The following is a 20572-nucleotide window of genomic DNA, read 5'->3' as shown; positions in this document are numbered from 1 at the left end:
TGTCCCACTTGTTGTTGATTCTTCACCATAACATAACATCTTTATCTGTATGTTTGAAGCCTGAAATGTGGGAAAAGGTTGAAAAATTCAAGGGGGAAGAATACTTTAATCTTTAAGCCACAGATTGAGGCAAAGTATGTAAAATGTAGAAAGTTTCACTAATGTTCTTTAAACTTTAGTTCAGGAGTAGGTGACAGGTCCCAAATACACCCAATTCTTAAACATCAAAATCTACCATAAGTAAAAGAGCTAAAACTCTTATAAACATAAAAACTTTATGATCGTAATGGCTGTACTGTGGATCTCGAGCTCCAGGCTACATATACGGTCTTTACAAAATATTTTGACAATGGGATCTTTTCTTTCCAAGTTTTTTTGTCTTCATTCTTCTTGACTGTTGCTGTCTCCTAGGCGATAGTTGCTATGCTCAGCAGTAGTGATAGGCAGAGCGGTCCTAAGAATCTGATGCGTTGCCCCGCCATCTCTGCAGTGCAGATCATTATACGCTTGCCATTGCAATATCCTGTACCACATTTCACGTCATTGTCTGAGCTATTTTAGGAGCGGTCACGTGAGCAGCCCGTCCTCTGATTGTACTTTGTACCAATTATTCCAAAGACCGGCAAAGTGAGAACTTCATTTCTTTCCTCAAGTATTATCTGCAAATCTGGTCTAAATAATACAAATGTGTTAATTACTCAGGAAAAGCCTCAGGAAAAAATAGATTTGATACAGTGACCTGTCAGAAAGCATTGCAGAAAGAATCCCCCAATAAGCTATAAACATGAGTGCTGGCTGTATCTCTGCAATAATAAAAGCTGTTTGGAATATCCCCTAAAGGGCAGTCTGTAAGCACAAAATGACTGTGCAAACAAAGCACACGCACTTTTAGTATGACCAAAACGTTCAGGGCACCTTCCCAACACCATCCCTGCCTCCATCTTCCTAGATTGTCAGCTCTGGCTTTTCAGAAGTCAGAAAAGGGAGAGATAGGTGGAAAAGTATATGGACCTTTTTGCTGAACGAGGGGTGCACAGAGCACCTGTGATTCATTTGAGTATTCATTTTGTGCTGAGACTAACTTTAAAAGGGGTTCTCCACTACTAGGACATCTTCTGATTCCTCATTTCCCCCATGTAAAACAACAAATCCTATACTCACCTCCGTGGCTGGAGCGGTTTCAGTGGTGTAATGGCTCATGTGACATCACGCGGGTCCCGCGTCCAATCAGAGCGGGCTTCTGCCTCCCCACCTTCAGACAAACGAGTCAATCAACAGGAAGTGAGAGCTGTGGCTGCCGCTCACTGTCGATTGCTCCTGTGTCCAAAAACGGGGAGAAGGAAGCTGGCGCTGATTGGCCGTGAGGCTTGCGTGACGTCACACTATCATGCGAGTCTCGAGAACGTGAGCCGCTGCACCACGCCACCATGGGAGACAAGTATAGGCTTTATTTTACCTGGAGGAAAGGTGTGGAATCAGAAGAAGTTGTCCTAGTACTGGAAAACCCATTTAAGAGCAATGATTCCTCTGTGTAAAGCTCTAAAGGATACACAATATAAAAAAGAGAATTTTGTTTACTTACCGTAAATTCTTTTTCTTATAGTTCCGACATGGGAGACCCAGACCATGGGTGTATAGCTTCTGCCTCCGGAGGACACACAAAGTACTACACTCAAACGTGTAGCTCCTCCCTCCGGGCTATATACACCCCCTGGATGACAATCTAACCAGTTCAGTGCAAAAGCTGAAGGAGGACATCCACCCATAAGTAGAGACAGTAAAACTCGGAAAAACCGGAACCTCTGTCTACAACAACAGCCGGTGAAACACACGGAACAAGAACTGCCAAGAGGCAACAGGGAGGGTGCTGGGTCTCCCATGTCGGAACTATAAGAAAAAGAATTTACGGTAAGTAAACAAAATTCTCTTTTTCTTCATCGTTCCTTATGGGAGACCCAGACCATGGGACGTCTCAAAGCAGTCCATGGGTGGGAAATAAACAGAACTGAGAAGTAGGCAAAACCTAACTTCACAAATGGGCGACAGCCGCCTGAAGGATGCGTCTGCCCAAGCTCGCATCTGCCGAAGCATGAGCATGCACTTGGTAGTGCTTCGAAAAGGTGTGCAGACTAGACCATGTGGCAGCCTGACAAACCTGCTGAGCCGTAGCCTGGTGCCTGAAAGCCCAGGAGGCACCGACAGCTCTGGTCGAGTGCGCCTTAATCCCTGGCGGAGGGGGCACCTGAGAACACTGGTAGGCGTCAGAGATGGCCGACCTAATCCAACGAGCTAGGGTCGGTTTAGAAGCCAAGAGACCCTTGCGCTGACCCGTGGTTAGCACAAAAAGTGAGGTGCACCGCCTAAAAGCGGCGGTGCGTGACACAGATTCGGAGCGCCCGCACCAAATCCAAGGTATGCAACGCCTTCTCAAAGCGATGCACAGGGGCCGGACAAAGGGAAGGCAATGAAATGTCCTGGTTAAGGTGGAAAGAAGACACCACCTTAGGGAGAAACTCCGGAGTCAGACGGAGAACCACCTTGTCTTGGTGAAACACCAAAAAAGGTGACTCCGAAGAGAGCGCAGCCAAATCAGAGACTCTCCTGAGAGAAGTTATGGCTACTAGAAAAAACACTTTCTGTGAAAGTCTAAACAAAGGAACCTCCTTAAGAGGCTCAAAGGGGGGTTTCTGTAAGGCCGTGAGGACCAGATTAAGATCCCAGGGATCCAAAGGCCGCCGGTAAGGAGGAATGATGTGAGATGCGCCCTGCATGAAGGTGCGCACCTGAGCCAGTCGGGCGATACGCCGCTGGAATAATACCGACAGAGCCGACACCTGTCCCTTAAGGGAATTGAGGGACAGTCCTAGCTGCAGACCGGACTGTAAAAAGGACAGAATGGTCGTCAAAGAGAACGGCCAAGGAGCATGGCCGGAAGAGCGACACCAGGACAGGAAAATCTTCAAAGTCCTGTGGTAAATCTTGGCCGAGGAAGACCTCCGAGCCTGAGTCATAGTGGAGATGACCTCAGAAGGAATGCCTGAAGCTGTCAGGATCCAGGACTCAAGAGCCACGCCGTCAATCTGAGAGCCGCAGAATTCTGGCGGAAAAACGGACCTTGAGAGAGAAGGTCTGGGCGGTCCGGGAGATGCCACGGCATTTCTACGGACAGACGGAGCAGATCTGGGTACCAAGTTCGCCTGGGCCAGTCCGGAGCAATGATTATGACCCGACGGCCCTCCATTCTGATCTTGCGCAGAACCCTGGGCAAGAGAGCCAGAGGGGGAAACACATAGGCCAGACGGAACTGAGACCAATCTTGAACCAGCGCGTCCGCTGCGAAGGCCTGAGGATCGTGGGATCGTGGGAGCGAGCCACGTAAACCGGGACCTTGTTGTTGTGCCGGGATGCCATTAGATCCACTTCCGGAGTGCCCCACTTGCGGCAGATTGACCTGAACACTGCCGGATGCAGGGCCCACTCGCCGCTGTCCACGGTTTGACGGCTGAGATAATCGGCCTCCCAGTTTTCTACGCCTGGGATGTGGACTGCGGATATGGTGGACTTGGAGTCCTCCGTCCACTGAAGGATTCGTTGAACCTCCAACATCGCCAGGCGGCTGCGAGTCCCGCCCTGGTGATTGATGTAGGCAACCGCTGTCGCGTTGTCTGACTGGACTCGGATGTGCTTGCCCGCCAACAGGTGGTGAAAGGCTACGAGAGCTAGAAGAACAGCCCTGATTTCCAGCACATTGATCGAGAGGGCTGATTCGGACGGAGTACAAGTGCCCTGTGCTCAGTGGTGGAGAAATACTGCTCCCCAGCCGGAGAGGCTGGCATCCGTGGTGAGGATCACCCAGGACGGAGTCAGGAAGGAGCGTCCCTGTGACAGAGAGAGGGGCCGAAGCCACCACTGAAGAGAGCTCCTGGTCTGCGGCGACAAAGCCACTAGCCTGTGCAAGGAAGAGGTCCGCTTGTCCCAACAGCGGAGAATGTCCAGCTGCAGGGGACGCAGATGGAACTGGGCAAAGGGAACCGCTTCCATTGACGCCACCATCTGACCCAGCACCTGCATGAGGTGCCTGATGGAATGACGGCGGGGCTTCAACAGAGAGCGCACCGCCAGATGAAGGGACTGCTGTTTGACTAAGGGCAGCTTCACAAGTGCCGGCAGAGTCTCGAATTGCATCCCTAGGTACGTAAGTTCCTGGGTCGGGGTCAGAGTGGACTTGGGCAGATTGACAAGCCACCCGAATTGAACAAGCGTGGCGAGAGTGAGCGAGACACTCCGCTGGCAGTCTGCACTGGATGAGGCCTTGACTAGAAGGTCGTCCAGGTAGGGGATTACTGCCAACCCCTGGAGATGCAGGACCGCAACCACTGCTGCCATGACCTTGGTGAAAACACGAGGGGCCGTGGCTAACCCGAAGGGGAGAGCCACGAATTGGAAATGTTCCTCTCCGATAGCAAAGCGTAGCCAACGCTGGTGTGAAACCGCAATAGGCACATGCAGATAGGCATCTCTGATGTCGATGGATGCTAGAAAATCTCCTTGGGTCATTGAGGCAATGACCGATCTCAGAGATTCCATGCGAAAGCGCCGCACCTGAACATGCTTGTTGAGAAGCTTGAGATCCAGGATGGGCCGGAAGGAACCGTCCTTCTTGGGGACTAGGAAGAGGTTTGAGTAGAAACCTCTGAACCGTTCCCGGGCGGGAACCGGAACAATTACCCCGTTGGCCTGCAAGGATGCCACGGCCTGTGAGAAGGCAGCGGCTTTGGAGCCGGGGGGAGCGGACAGAAAAAAATCTGTTTGGCGGGCTGGAAGAAAATTCTATCCTGTAGCCGTGGGAGATGATATCCCGCACCCACTGATCGGAGACGTGTTGAAACCACACGTCGCCAAAGTGGGAGAGCCTGCCACCGACCAAGGACGTTGCTGGCGCAGCCAGATAGTCAAGAGGAGGCTGCCTTAGTGGCAGCGACTCCTCCGTTCTTCTGAGGACGCGGCTTCGCGCGCCAGTTGGGTTTACGATCCTTGGCTGAGGTAGTGGACGAAGCTGAGGGCTTAGAGGATGACCAGTTAGAGGAACGAAAGGAACGAAACCTCGACTGGTTCCTGCCCTGGACAGGTTTCCTGGTTTTAGTTTGTGGCAAGGAAGTACTCTTCCCGCCAGTAGCTTCCTTAATAATTTCATCCAGTTGTTCACCGAACAGCCGGGACCCAGCAAAGGGTAGCCCAGCAAGGTACTTCTTAGAAGAAGCGTCTGCTTTCCACTCTCGAAGCCACAAGATCCTGCGGATCGCGAGAGAATTAGCGGAAGCCACCGCCGTGCGGTGAGAAGCCTGGGAAGTTAAGGCAACCATCTCGGGTATAGAGTCCCTGGCGAGGGAATGTATCTCCACCAGAGAGGCAGAGACTGCCTTAAGAGCCCACACTGCTGCAAAAGACGGGGGAGAACGAGGCTCCTGCCGCCTCATATACAGATTTGGCCAGAAGGTCAACCTGGCGGTCAGTGGGATCCTTAAGAGAGGTGCCATCGGCCACAGATACGACTGTCCGGGCTGAGATTCTAGACACCGGAGGGTCTACCTTTGGGGACTGAGCCCACTCCTTAACCACCTCAGGTGGAAAGGGAAAACGGTCATCAGAACTACGCTTTGGAAAGCGTTTGTCAGGACAGGCCCTGGGCTTGGAAACAGTGGCCTGAAAACTGGAGTGGTTAAAAAACGTACTCCTAGCTCTCTTAGGAGAGGTAAACTGGTGTATTTCTACCAGAGAGGCTTGTTCCTCTGACACTGGTGGATTGAGGTTCAGTACAGAGTTAATGGATGCAATCAAATCACTAACATCCGCATCACCCTCAGATAAGTCAATGGGGTACATAGAGGTAGCGTCTGAACCCACAGTAAAAGTATCCTCCTCGCCCTGCACCTCAGCTCGTGAATCAGAGCCGTGGGACGAGGAAGGAGAAGGGTCCCTGCGTCTCCGTTTAGGAGGACGGGGTCCTAAAACATGCTCTGAGAGCTCTGCAGAGCTCGGAGCAGCAGAGGCGCCCTGAGAAGGGGGCTGATGCATGGTCAGCAGAGTCCGGGACAGCTGTCCCATGGAGTCGGCAAAAGACTGGGAGATAGCTCTGGAAAAAGATGCTACCCAAGCCGGGGGGACCCCTGAAGAGGCTCCAGGCTGAGGCACCACCATGTTAGAGCAGGCATCACAATGTGGATATGTGCTCGGCTCAGAGAGAATGAGCTTACATGCAGTGCATATAGAGTACAGCTTAGCAGACTTGCTCCTAGTGACAGACATGCTGCTGAGGTGGAGGCTCTGCAGTAAAGAATACACTCCTATAGAATGATCCCCTGAGAGTGTATAATAAAGCCCACAACCAGAGGTTGTGGCTTACCAGACCGCTTATTTTGTGTGCCCTCCGGATTCCACAGCTCGGACCCCCAGTGGATGCAGCAGCTGCAGCAGCCAGCTCCGATCAGCTCTGGAGTGAGGAGGGGGGGGCGGGATTAGCCCAAGAGCGGGAATCCGGAGGGCCAAGGAGAGATACAGGGGAGGGAAACATCTCCTCAGAGATGGAGTGTCCTCCCCTCTGCTGATCGGCCGGTGCCGCACTGTTCCCCTGCAAGGCTGACATGCAGAGGGAATGAAACCGAAACTAGGCCGCAACTGAAGCCGGGGCCTAGATTTTTACATGCGGCCGACGAGCAGGCACCCTCGGCGCGGTCTCAGGAAAAACGCAGAGAATCGGCCGGAATTCACAGCAAAGTCAAAAGACACACTCTCCCCACAATAAATATACCCGGGACCCCTGAAAAACGTCTCAATACTTAGCTTTTGAGACGCAGGGCCATGTCCCTGGGGGGGTGGGGGGGGGGGGGGTTACACGCTCCATCCGGCAGGATCCTGACAGGGCTGCGGATGGAGACCGGTCCCCTGCAAAGCAGAGAGGACCGTGATGGCTCCCACTTCAAGCCAGAGCCTCAGAGGATGGTGAAGGAGCACGGCATGTGAAGGCTCCAGCCTTGTAAAGTCAACCTTAACAGCACCGCCGACACAGTGGGGTGAGAAGGGACATGCCGGGAGTCCAGACTGGACCCGCTTTTCTTCCATATCTTTGAATCAAAAATCTTAAAAATGAAAAATCAGAGAATGCATGTGTGTGTGTGTGTGACCTCCTGAAACACAAAGCATTGAACTGGTTAGATTGTCATCCAGGGGGTGTATATAGCCCGGAGGGAGGAGCTACACGTTTGAGTGTAGTACTTTGTGTGTCCTCCGGAGGCAGAAGCTATACACCCATGGTCTGGGTCTCCCATAAGGAACGATGAAGAAATACAGAATAAGAAAGCCTTAACACTACTAAATAATAACGGGAAGTCTAAATTTTTTGCTGCGGAAATTTGATTATTATTATGCCGATTATTGTAGGCAGGTTTTGACTGGCCTAGCCCACAAGGGAACAGGTGAATCCCCTGGTAGGCTCCTGTGCATGATCAGTAATTGGCACAATACACTTAATCTGCATTTTACCATTCATTTAACAAACTACTAAGTTTATAATACAAATGTAGTAATAATAATACTGTAATATTTGGGGTGCAGCTGAACATTGGGCCCCTAGAGTCCAAGTTACACTGTGGCGCTAAGAACCCCAGTCCGGTAATGGTTGTTGGAGACTGTTAAAGAAAAAAATTACATTAATCTCCACCCTTATAAACATGAGTAGAGGCTCTTGCACATTTTATATAAAAATATTTTAGAGTCGGGAGGATCCAGCGGTGGTTGTGGGTAACATGAGTGACATCACTGCTGATCGCGCGACTCACTTCAGTTGCTCTGTGGAGCTCACAGAGAGCGGTCATGGTCTGTGGCCGCTCGCTGTCAGCTTCCGATGTAGCAGAGCTGAAAGTGTAGTGGGACCTCGTGTGGATTACGTCGGACCTGGAGGGTTATTTGGGGATTAATAAAGTGGTGAATGAGGGTGTTTTTTGGTCTTCATTCCAAATAAAGGATTTTTAGGGTGTATGTGTTTATTTTCTGTAACTTACAAATTAATTATGAGGGGTGTCTCAGATGCCTGCCATTATTAACCGAGGACTTAGTGGCAGCCATGGGCTGCCATTAACTCCTTATTACCCCGATTGCCACCGCACAGTGGCGTAGCAAAGGGGAAGGGGGTGGAGGGGACAGTCCGCCCCAGGCGGCACGTGTCAGGGGGGCGGCATTTTGGGGGTAAAAATCACGGCACACACCCCTGCACTACTGCCCCCATCATCACAGCACACACACTCCGGCACTACCGCACCCATCATTACCATCCCCATCATCACCGCACACACCCAGGCACTACCTCAGTGACATCCTCGCTGACAGCACGATTCACTTCAGTTTCTGCGTGGAGCTCACAGGAGCGGCAGTGTTCTACTGCCGCTCCTGTCAACTTCCGATGTAGCAGAGCTGAAGGCGTCGTGGGACCTCGTGTGGATTACGCCAGACCTGGAGGGGTATTTGGGGGTTAATAAAGTGGGGAAAGAGGGTGTGTTGTTTTTTTCTTCTTTTATTTCAAATAAAGGATTTTTCGTTGCTTGTGTTTATTTACTTTCCCTACAGATTAATTAATTATGGGGGTCTCTCAGACGCCTGCCATGATTAACCTAGGACTTAGTGGCAACTATGGCTGCCATTAACTCCTTATTACCCCGATTGCCACCGCACGAGGGTAATTCGAGATGAGTTGGGTAGAGTTCCAGGAATGTCGCATCTAATGGATGTGGCAATTCCAGGTGGCTGCTGGCTGATATTTTTACTATTAATACTATAAAAATGTCTAAACTATTATGAACGATCAGCTGATCACCCGGCGGCCGCCGCCAGGCGATCGGCTGATCGTTCACAAAAGCCGGCCGGATCAGCTGATCGCTCTCAAAAGCCGGCCGCCGGGCAATCAGCTGATCGTTCAGCTGCTGAGAGAAGCATGGATTTCAATTATTAAACATAAGAGCTGAGCATGCGCAGTGAAACAAAAAGGGATTCTGACGCTCAAAAAACGCTACATGCTGCGTTCCTGCCGCCCGTCAGTCGTTCCACGACTGATCCATCGCGCGTTGGATGCAATGCAGACATATTAGTCGCAATCCATCGGCTATACAAGTCTATGGTAAACAGCACAAGCAGTTAACGGATTGCGCTGTTTTCCAAAGCAGGAGATTGCGACTAACGCAAGTGTGAAAGTACCCTTATCGACGGCCAACGGGGATGGGCGGCAAATTTGAAGACCGCCCCGGGCGGCAAAAGCAGTTGCTATGCCAGTGCCACCACACAAGGGCAATTCGGGATGAGCCAGGTAGAGTCCCGGCACTGTGGCATCTAATGGATGCGGCAATTCCGGGCGGCTGCTGGCTGATATTCTCAGGATGGGGAGCCCCACGTTATGGGAGCCCCCCAACCTAAAAAGATCAGCCTTCAGCAACGTGGCTTTACATTGGCTGGTATCAAAATTGGGGGGAATCGCACGTCTGTTTTTTTTAAATTATTTATTTCACTGCACGATATAGACCCACCCACCGGCAGCTGTGATTGGTTACAGTGAGACAGCTGTCACTCAGCGTGGGGGCTCGTCTGAATGCAACCAATCATAGGCGCCGGTGGACGGGGAAACAGTGAATACGAGGTGGAATGATGAACAGCCGGCATTTTCAAAAGCTGGGGAAGCTGCCGGAGCTTTGTGACAGCCAAGTAGTGCCGCGTCGGTGATCGGTGAGTATGAAAAAGAGAAGGAGACACCGACCGATGGGGAAGGGGGGGGGGGGGGAAGAGAGAGAGAGAGAGAGAGAGAGAGAGAGAGAGAGAGAGAGAGAGAGAGAGAGAGAGAGAAGAGAGAGAGAGAGAGAGAGAGAGAGAGAGAGACCGAAAGACCTGCGTTTTGTCAAAAAAGCATGCAGAATGCAACAAAAATGGTTAGCTTGCGGAGCTAAAAACACTTTGGTTGCGTTTTGACACACCTCATTCATTTCAATGGGTGGAAAATGCAACCAAAACGCACAAAAGTAGTGACTTTTTTAAACGCATCAATTTTCTCTAATATTTGGCATCCAAAACGCTGCGTTTAAATAAGCAACGTGCGCATGGAATTTGCTGTCTCAGACTTTGCTGGGGAAGCAGAACGCATGCATTTTGACAATGACACGCTGCAGTTTTAAATGTAGACAAAATGCAGGAAAAAAAACGCAACGTGCTCAAATAGCCTAACTCTCTAAGTTAGTCAATACTTTAAGTGAATGGAACATTTTGGCCCCAATTCTTCAAGACTGGTCTTGATGAAAGGTAGACTGGAATAAGGATCACCAAAGTCATAGAGAAGTGCACCTCTTGATGAATTTGGCGTATCTCACCTGGCGTGTGCTATCAAAATGTATTGCACTTTTGTGTGGCGTACATGTTAATAAATTTTAAGGGACGTGTACTACCATGCCGTTTTCGCCAAGTTATGCCCACTTTTTGAAAAGAGCTGGCGTAAAAACCCAAAAAAGCCACAATTACGGGCTATGCAAAAGAAAACTGGCAGAATCAGGCCCTTTTTTCTTCTTTTTTAGTAAAGTATAAAAACAAAAGCAAACGGGTAATACAATTTTATGTTTTTTGGAAATGTAGGATTAATTTAAGATGTAACCATTTGGATCTTCTAGAAACATTATTAAATACCTTAGGCAACGTGCACAAGTTAGACCCCTGTCAAGCTGAATGAACATCTATGAGCAAAATGAACTAAAAATGACAAGTTACTTGGAGAAAACAATAAATGTATTGCTATCTGGAAATACAAAACAAAACAAAAAAAAAAAAAGTATTACTAAAAACAAAGCCCTGAACACCGGATGAGATGTGTGTTTGACTGGTAGGGCTTATCAAAGCACTTCATAGAATTTCTCCGGAAAATGGACTTTGCTTGAGCGCTAAGGGAAGGAACTAAGCTTGCGATTCTGTTGCATTTGTGCTTTTCATTGATGCTAAGTATCTTAACGGAAGGAGACAATATATTAATTGTCTTCTAAATATATTAGCATGACCAGAGGAAACCAGGGATGGGAAGTCTAGGCTAAAAATCGAGTGTAAGAACAGTCTAACAGAATCATGCCAAGAAAATGAAACATCCCCATGTACAATAGGTTCAATAATGTAAAGTTCCAGAAAAACAGTAATGTTATTGAATAGTAAGCAAATACCACATTTAGGACTAGCTCACACTACCGTATTTTCTGTCTTCGTGCGGTCCGACAAAACATCAAATTGGCCTTGGGCCACTGCTATTCTATGGGGTCGTGCACAAGTCCAATTTTTGTAGATGGATGCAACATGGCTCCACACAGGAGAAATAGTAAAAATGGCAAGAAGATCGATCTCCTTGGAATAAAGCAGGGAAACATTTACTATTTAGAAAAGCTTCTTTGTTTATGTTCTGAGAGGATCAGATCCTATTCTAAAGGCCCCGTCAGACACAACGAGATCGCTAACGGGATCATTGCTGAGTCAGTTTCTGTGACGAAGCAACGATCTCGCCAGCGATCTAGTTACGTGTGACACCTACCAGCGATCAGGCCCCTGCTGTGAGATCTCTAGTCGTGGCAGAATAGTCCAGGCCATTTTCTTCAAAGGCGACGTCCTGCCCAGGATGCATCGCTGTGTTTGACACCTATCAATGACCTCCTAACACAGTCCCACCGCCACAAAGATCGTTATACAGGTCACTGATCGTTACTGCGTTGTTGGTAAGATCTGACTGTGTGACATCTCTCCAGCGACCTCCCAGTGACTTACCAGCGATCCTTATCAGGTCGTATGGTTGTCGGGATCGCTGGTAAGTCGTTGTGTGTTACTGGGCCTTTAGTAATAAATGCACACAATCTCTTAGAATACATCAAATGGTTTAGTGTTAACCAATGTACATGGTGTACAGAATTATTAGGCAAGTGAATACTTTGACCAGAACAGCATTTCTATATCCAAGCTTTATAAAAGGTGTGCAGAATATGCAGCTCAAGCAAAATGAGCCAAAAAATATGCTTAAATGTTTCCGAAAGGGCAAAAATTGTTAAAAGCCTTAAGAGAGGGGTCAGCAGTCTTGAAATATCAAAGATATTGAGGTGTAATCACAGAATCATCAAAAGTTTTGTTGCAAAAGATCAGCAGGGTCGCAAAAAAAGTGTTGACGAAAAAGAAAATAGATGCACGTTAACTGGCAAAGATTTGAGAAGAACCAAATGTGGAGCGACCAGAAACCCATCATCTCCCAGTGCTGACTTATTCCAGAGCTGCAACCTCCCTGGAGAGCCCAGAAGTAAAAGGAGCTCCGATATGGCTGGGGCGGAAGAGACCGAAACCAAACCACCACTGAACAAGACAGAAGATGAAACCTCAAAACTGGTCTAAGATATCTGAACGCAAATATTTCAATGGACTGATGAGATGAGAGACCCTTGTCCACATGGATGAGCCTGTGGCTGAACCAGACCTCCACTGATACTCAGACACCAACAAGGTGGAGATAGGGTACTGGTATTGGTTGGCAGTATAAAAGATGAGATAGTTGGACCTTTTCGGATTGAAAATGGACTCACAATCAACTCTCAAACCTACTGCAAGCCTTTAGAGGACTTTCTTCAAGCAGTTGTACAGGAAAAAAAGTCTGCATCTTTCAAGAAAACTGATTGTTATGCAGGATAGTGCTCCATAGTGCTCCATCGCATGCATCGACATCTCCACTGCTTGGCTACTCGGTAAAGGCCTTAATGTGAAAGAATAATGACATGGCACCTTCCTCTTCCAACCTAAACCCTATTGAGAACTTGTAGACCCTTCTTAAATGGGAGGTTTATGGTGAATAATAGTCACCTCTCTGAACAGTGTGTGAAGGCTTTCGCTGGTGCTTTCCAAAAAAGCTGACAGCCAAAAGATTAAAGAACTGACAGACTGCATAGATTGAGGGCTTATTACTGTTATTTAAAAGAAAGGTAGCTAAATTTGGTGTAGGGGGAAATCTGCCTTGGTTAGCAGCATTGGAAAGTTTGGACTAGTGGCTCAGCTATGCCAGTGATCCAACTTTCAATCTTCAGGAGGATACCACCCCCTAGCAAGAATGAAGCTGGGCGGCAAAGGACCTTTACAAGGGACATTTTCCTGAAATAAAGGGGTTTTCCCAAGAACAAAGTTAATTTTAATCAACAGATTGTGGAGTAATAATAATTTCCACAATTTGATGTTTTTAATAAAAATGTTCCTGTGCTGAGATGATCTTATATATGTGCCCCTCCTATGTACTGTGTGATAGCTGTGTCTGACCGTACAGGTACATGGTCTGACCATATCACATCTCCTGGACGGGGAGGAAGTAAAACTATAAAGATATTACAGCAAGATATCACAAATTTTTTTTCAGGTGAAATTTTTTTTTTTTTTTAAAGGCAGGGAATATTTTATCTCACAAGAGGAATCAGCTGGGATCCTCTGCAGTAGTATCTGTATAGTCCATTTTGAATCCTCCCCGTGGTATGATCAGACCACGTTAATGTACTAAACCCTTCAGGAGCTACTGTACTCTACCTAGAACAGATTTAAAAGGACTCCACCAGCCCAGAGTGTTAAAATCAAGTGCAGGGGCTTGGTGCACCATGGTGGGGCTTATCAGTTAAGTGCACCATCCCACCCGCTTGTTTTCCCGCTCCATCTCCAACCTCCCCCCTTCTTTGATTGATAGCTCTCTGCCTTCATAGGCCCAGTGAAAGGCAGGGACAAATAAAAAAAAAAAAAAAAAAAAGCCGGTGGGAAAGTATACCTAAATAATTAGCCCCGACATGATGCACCCATCGCCTGTACATAGTATGAACAGTCAGTGCTGTCAAGAGTCCTGTTATGTGTAAGGACTTGTTATATACATACTTTCTTTTTCTTATTATTTTGGGATTAAATATTGGGAGCTGTCAGAGTCCATTACTAGGATTTTAGAGTTATGGTTTTTAAAATGTGCTTTCACTTAAAAGCACCACTCCAGTGTTATTTTTCCCCCTTTACTACAGGAGTGGTGCTTTTAATCTAAGAACCCCGCTCTCAGTCTTATACTCACCCTTCGGCGTTTTCACCTTTTATCAGACTCTCTTCCATCGTCTCCGGTGATTTGCATCTCCAGTGTTTTATTGAGCGCGTTGGAGGTCACTTTTCAATGCAAACCTATGAGAGCCTCATTGATGGTCTCATACTTGCATTGAGACCTTATGATGTAACTTCTGATTTGCAACCAGTCAGAGGTTGCTGTCATAAGATGGCACCGCAGATCTGGAGTAACGCTGAAAATAGGTGAAGAAAAAAAAAAAAATGGGAACAGGGATCTTCAATTAGAAGCACCAATCCATTGTTGTGAAATAGAAAAAATGCTGCAGTGTTATAAAATAAATCGCCCCAGAATTAATATGGTACCTTGAAGAGTCCATATATTTACAGTGCCTTGCGAAAGTATTCGGCCCCCTTGAATTTTTCAACCTTTTCCCACATTTCAGGCTTCAAACATAAAGATACAAATTTTATTATTATGGTGAAGAATCAACAACAAGTGGGACACAATTGTGAAGTTGAACGAAATCTATTGCTTATTTTAAACTTTTTTAAAAAATTAAATAACTGAAAAGTGGGGCGTGCAATATTATTCGTCCCCTTTACTTTCAGTGCAGCAAACTCACTCCAGAAGTTCATTGAGGATCTCTGAATGATCCAATGTCCTAAATGACTGATGATGATAAATATAATCCACCCGTGTGTAATCAACTCTCCGTATAAATGCATCTGCTCTGTGATAGTCTCAGTGTTCTGTTTAAAGCAGAGATAGCATCATGAAGACCAAGGAACACAACAGCCAGGTCCGTGATACTGTTGTGGAGAAGTTTAAAGCCGGATTTGGTTACACAAAGATTTCCAAAACTTTAAAACATCACAAGAAGCACTGTGCAAGCGATCACATTGAAATGGAAGGAGTATCATACCACTGCAAATCTACCAAGACCCGGCCGTCCATCCAAACTTTCATCTCAAACAAGGAGAAGACTGATCAGAGATGCAGCCAAGAGGACCATGATCACTCTGGATGAACTGCAGAGATCTACAGCTGAGGTGGAAGAGTCTGTCCATAGGACAACAATCAGTCATACACTGCACAAATCTGGCCTTTATGGAAGAGTGGCAAGGAGAAAGCCATTTCTCAAAGATATCCATAAAATGTTTTGTTTAAAGTTTGCCACAAGCCACTTGGGAGACACACCAAACATGTTGAAGAAGGTGCTCTGGTCAGATGAAACAAAAAAAAAAAAAAAAAATCGAACTTTTTGGACACAATGCCAAATGATATGTTTGGCATAAAAGCAACACAGCTCATCACCCTGAACACACCATCCCCACTGTCAAACATGGTGGTGGCAGCATCATAGTTTGGGCCTGCTTTTCTTCAGCAGGGACAGAGAAGATGGTTAAAATTGATGGGCAGATGGATGGAGCGAAATACAGGACCATTCTTGAAGAAAACCTGTTGGAGTCTGCAAAAGACCTGAGACTGGGACGGAGATTCGTCTTCTAACAAGACAATGATCCCAAACAAAGCAAAATCTACAATGGAATGGTTCACAAATAAATGTATCCAGGTGTTAGAATGGCCAAGTCAAAGTCCAGACCTGAATCCAATCAAGAATCTGTGGAAAGAGCTGAAAACTGCTGTTCACAAACGCTGTCCATCCAACCTCACTCAGCTTCAGCTGTTTGCAAAGGAAGAATGGGCAAGAATTTCAGTCTCTCGATGTGTAAAACTGATATAGAGACATACCCCAAGTGACTTGCAGCTGTAATCGCAGCAAAAGGTGACGCTACAAAGTATTAACTTAAAGGGGACGAATAATATTGATTTTCAGTTTATTATTTTTTTAAAAAGTTTACAATAAGCAATAAAATTTCGTTCACCTTCACAATTGTGTCCCACTTGTTGTTGATTCTTCACCAGAACATTAACATTTTTTATCTTTATGTTTGAAGCCTGAAATGTGGGAAAAGGTTGAAAATTCAAGGGGGACGAACACTTTTGCAAAGCACTGTAGCTGTGTATTCATTCCTATAAACTATAAATATTTACTAGTGATGGGCGAATAGTAACTATTTGTGTTCGGGTAATGTTTAACGAATACAGAATGCTCTATTCCAGTATTCGTCACAAGAAAAATGCTCGGGTTCCCCATTGACTTGCATTAGGTTCGTTATTGGTGACAAATACTGGAATAGTACTTTGGCATTTGTTACGAATAATCTGAACAAGGACAGTTACTATTCACCCATCACTAATATTTAGTTTCCTCTAAAGATAAATTTATATGTGGAAAGTCTATAGTCGCGGCTCTATTACTCGCACCTCGCTCACTATATCAAAAGAATCCACAGTCATGGAGGTAGCAGGTGGTTCTCAGGGCTCCCATCCAACGATCACATATTAATGACATCACTGATGGACAGAGTCCTGCTAATCAATTTGCACCAGCTCGTGTTATGACTGCTGTGCTTAATATACCCACGTAGTGATTCTGCAATATCATCAGATGGAAGTAATGCCTCTGAGTAATCTGCACAGAGCACATTTTACTACAGGGAATCTGAGGTCACTAGAGACAGAATGTGCATTCATGGCTGATCTAGAGCCACAAAAGGACTTCTCGTGTCATGTGCACAGGTAGAATGTTTGGAGCGCTCATGAACACTTGTCCTTTTGTAGTCATCTCCCGCCATGCTGTAGCTAGTATGCTGATGGAAGGGCCAGCAGCAGATTTTCTTACAACAGATCTTTGGGCGTTCTCGGAAAAGTGCACAGCAACAATTAATAATAGTTATCCAAGCACAGAGACGTCCTAAAAGACACAGCTTTCCCACTCAATTGGTTTCTAGCAAACAGAACACATTCTCGCGGTGGTTTTCTGCCCTACGTAAGCGGTTTGGCTGCGAATAGTCATCGGCTCTGAAAATTCATACATGGGGAAATTTTAAGGTTCCCACATCAAAGAAAATTATTAGGATGGAATATAAGTAAACACACGAGCCAAGAAAGTAAAATGTGGTGAATGAGTGTCGGCACTTTCTACCTTCTGACCTGGTTCAGGGCATCTGTCCCGTCCCAGTTAGTATTAATTCATAGTCATACAACTTTGCCCTTACAAATTCACGTGACGCCTCGGATCCTACTCCACGTCACATGTGATGCCCACTATCCCACAGGCAGCACACCTTACACGCTGTCCCACTTACTACTGTTATTTCACAGTAAGGCTGCTTTCACACAGTTTTAACATGTGTCATGAACGTTTTAACGCAAAAACGGATCCAGTGCAAATGCGTTTTCATTTCAATGCATTAGCAATGGACTCGCGTCAACATGCGTTCACCTGCATTTGCGTGCATTATGGTGAGGATCCAGCGACTTGCAGTTTTTTATCTTTTTTCAAAAACGCTACTTGTAGCGTTTTTGAGCTGCGTCCAAATACTGTTTTTCACTGGAGCCTGACTATACTGCACACAAACGCATGTGAACGCTGGCATGCTGATAGACAGGATCCTGCTTGCTCTACTGAGCATGCCCAGAAACCAGCCTGGCATGATCAGTCTCTCTTCTCCCTCCTCTCTCCCCCCCCCCCTCTCTCCCCCGCCTGAGAGCGACGGACGTTCGTAACCAAGGTAAATATCGGGTAACCAAGCAAAGCGCTTCGCTTAGTTACCCGATGTTTACCTTGGTTACGTGTGCAGAGAGCAGGCAGCCCGGCTCCTAGCACCTGCGGACGCTCATAACCAAGGTAAATATCGGGTATCCAAGCAAAGCACTTCGCTTAGTTACCCGATGTTTACCTTGGTTACGTGTGCAGAGAGCAGGCAGCCCGGCTCCTAGCACCTGCGGACGCTCGTAACCAAGGTAAATATCGGGTATCCAAGCAAAGCACTTCGCTTAGTTACCCGATGTATACCTTGGTTATCAGCGTCCGCAGCTGTAAGATGTCGGCTCCCAGTCTATCATGTTCAGTTCCCCTCACTCCCGATCACATGACTCCAATGCCCGCCCATAAACTTCAAGTGACAGGATCCTGCAAAATATTACATGCGTTTCTTTGTAAAAACAGGATCCACTTTTACAGCAAAAAAACGTTCATGACGCATGTTAAAAAAATGTAGTGTGAAAGCAGCCTAATATGACTTTGCCCCAGCAGATTCACATAAACATATCTACAGGAGCAGAACTACATACAGGATACATTTCACTACAGGTAAAGCACACATTTTATACATATATATATATATATATATATATATATATATATATATATATATATATATATATATATATATATATATATTATACACACACAAACACACACACACACACACACACACACACACACACTAACCTTATAACACAGTGAGTTTTCATTGTAGGGCCAGCAATGGCTGCTGGTAGCGGGATGCAATTGCTCTACACATACAATTAGGACTTTTTCCCCCCCAAGGCCTTATTTTTGACAATAAAAATGTAAAGCAATAGTGACCATTAGACTATAAGTGATGTAATACCTATCATCAATGTCTACTGATCATAATTAGACCTTCTTATTCTGAGATGAGCACATGACATTTTGTGTGACATTTCGTTTTGCCTCAGCAGTGATGAGCTGGAGAGCAGTATATCAGCAAATATCACCTCAAGCGGCCTGGCAAGACTAACTGCATTAGCAATGATTTTGTACCGTCTGCCGACATAATAAAAAGACGCCCTCAGAGCAGAGTTGATGGCTAAATCTAGCGTCCGGTACAGAGAGGGCTACACTCACACATCTGCCAACTTATTTAGCTATGTCGCCACATCCCTCTATAATTAGGGAATAATGAGACGTTTAAAAATGGTTTTATAGGATTTACCGGAAATGGTTTACTGCAGGGGGAAACTAGCAATGACATACGCATCCCTCGTAGAGATGAGTGGACCAGTATATATTCAGGGTCGCCCGGACTTTAGTTAAAAGTTAGTTTCGGGACCCAGACTTGAGCTGAACTTGTTCCCAAACCCCATATAAAATTAATGGGGACCACCCGAACTAATGAGTTCAACTTGACTAGCAAGTATAATGGAAGTCAATGATTGGGCAGTTAAAGAGGTGGTTCACCCCTTTTCATTACTGGCCACATCGATATTCTGTTGAAAAACAAGGTTTCTCTCAAATACCTTGTTTTGCCAATAGTGCCTGTGAGCAGCGCTATTGCGGTCCGCTCACCCCCTTTGCGTGACCCTCTGGTTCCTTGACCTGAAGTCTGGTGAGGTTACGTCAACCTCCAGTTGACTTAACATCATAAAAGATGGCCCCAGTCTCCTTGAGTGACTGGGTTGTGGGTGGCATTTCACTGCTCATCACAGCCAGTGTTACAGCCCAGGTGTATGTATGGGGGGGGGGGGGGGTCACACACTGTACGAAAAGGTTTTCACCCCCACTAAGATCCATTCAGACTTACACTGGCCAGAGCAACAAGCATACCCGAACACCCCGAAGTGAAGGGTTAGATACAAACAGCAACCAAACTTCGAAGGTTTGGGTTCAAGCCACAGACACCCAGTGTTCGATACGAACCCCGACCTTTACAGTTCGAGTTCGCTCATCTCAAAGTCCTTGTAATCAAACTGCTGGTGTCATACACAAGGGTGTGTAAAATAATGCAGTGGTATGTAGGAGCGAGCATAAAGGTGGTCTGAGGAGCAGCTGTTCGTTTGGGGTTGTCCACTGCCATAATGTGCAGAATGAGAGGAATGAGGAACAAAACCACAAGCCCTGCTGAGTCTTTCATCCAGCATTGAAAAGTTCATGAAAATGGAGATATTCAGGGCTGAGTGAGCAGAGGTCTTGACAGGCTTGACCTTCCTATAGAACAATAGACCTGTAATACACAGGCAGGGCCTTTCTAACAATTCCCCGACAATGGGACACTGAAGGCCTTTGTCTGATGAATGTCAGATGGTTTGTAGTTCCCTGGTGATAAAGAACAACCAATTCTGTACCTGTGCGGACTGAAAGCACTCCAATGTTACTAGGGCAGAGGAGGCACCTCCTATGTGTGTTGCTACGTGGTCGGTTGGAATAAGCTATGCATTGTCCAATGTCCACAATGCATCTCATACCTTATATAACCCACCAGGCATACAAAGCCTGTACTAGTCTATTCTTTACATTAAAAAAAAAAAATATTTCATTATATATAACCTTGCAAATGCATGTACTGAACCACATGTAAAGCTTTCCCACACAATTTATATGGCCTCGTTGGAATTGTAAAATAGCTCTTAATACGGATATCAGGAGCAAGCATGCATGTATAAAACCATAATCCCATATACATAAGAGCAGAGCAGTGCGTCCCATCTGCTGATGTGCAACAGCAAAATTAACCTAATCCGAAAAAATGGCAGGTGCTAGAGAACATTAGAGAGCGACTTTCTGCCAGTCTTTGCAAAGTGTCAGAA

At 46.4% G+C, this 20572-nt stretch overlaps 1 protein-coding gene across 5 annotated transcripts in view; it reads right to left on the bottom strand.

Annotated features, from left to right (window-relative positions):
• The window catches only part of SRGAP1 (SLIT-ROBO Rho GTPase activating protein 1), a 233729-nt gene that overhangs the window by 171053 nt on the left and 42104 nt on the right, over positions 1–20572 (bottom strand). Inside the window, exon 1 of one of the 5 annotated variants that reach the window (XM_075344820.1) lies at positions 1583–1715. The exons of 3 other annotated variants lie outside the window; for them this stretch is intronic. In XM_075344820.1, the coding sequence (XP_075200935.1) occupies positions 1583–1628 (46 nt within the window). In that variant the 5' untranslated portion in view covers positions 1629–1715. Of the gene's footprint in view, positions 1–1582; positions 1716–20572 lie in introns of those variants that run through there. One more of the 5 variants, XM_075344821.1, reaches the window with a different exon arrangement.

The sequence above is a fragment of the Anomaloglossus baeobatrachus genome, chromosome 4, assembly GCF_048569485.1.
Source record: "Anomaloglossus baeobatrachus isolate aAnoBae1 chromosome 4, aAnoBae1.hap1, whole genome shotgun sequence".
NCBI classification, from domain to species: domain Eukaryota; kingdom Metazoa; phylum Chordata; class Amphibia; order Anura; family Aromobatidae; genus Anomaloglossus; species Anomaloglossus baeobatrachus.
This window is presented reverse-complemented; position numbering and strand designations above follow the sequence as displayed.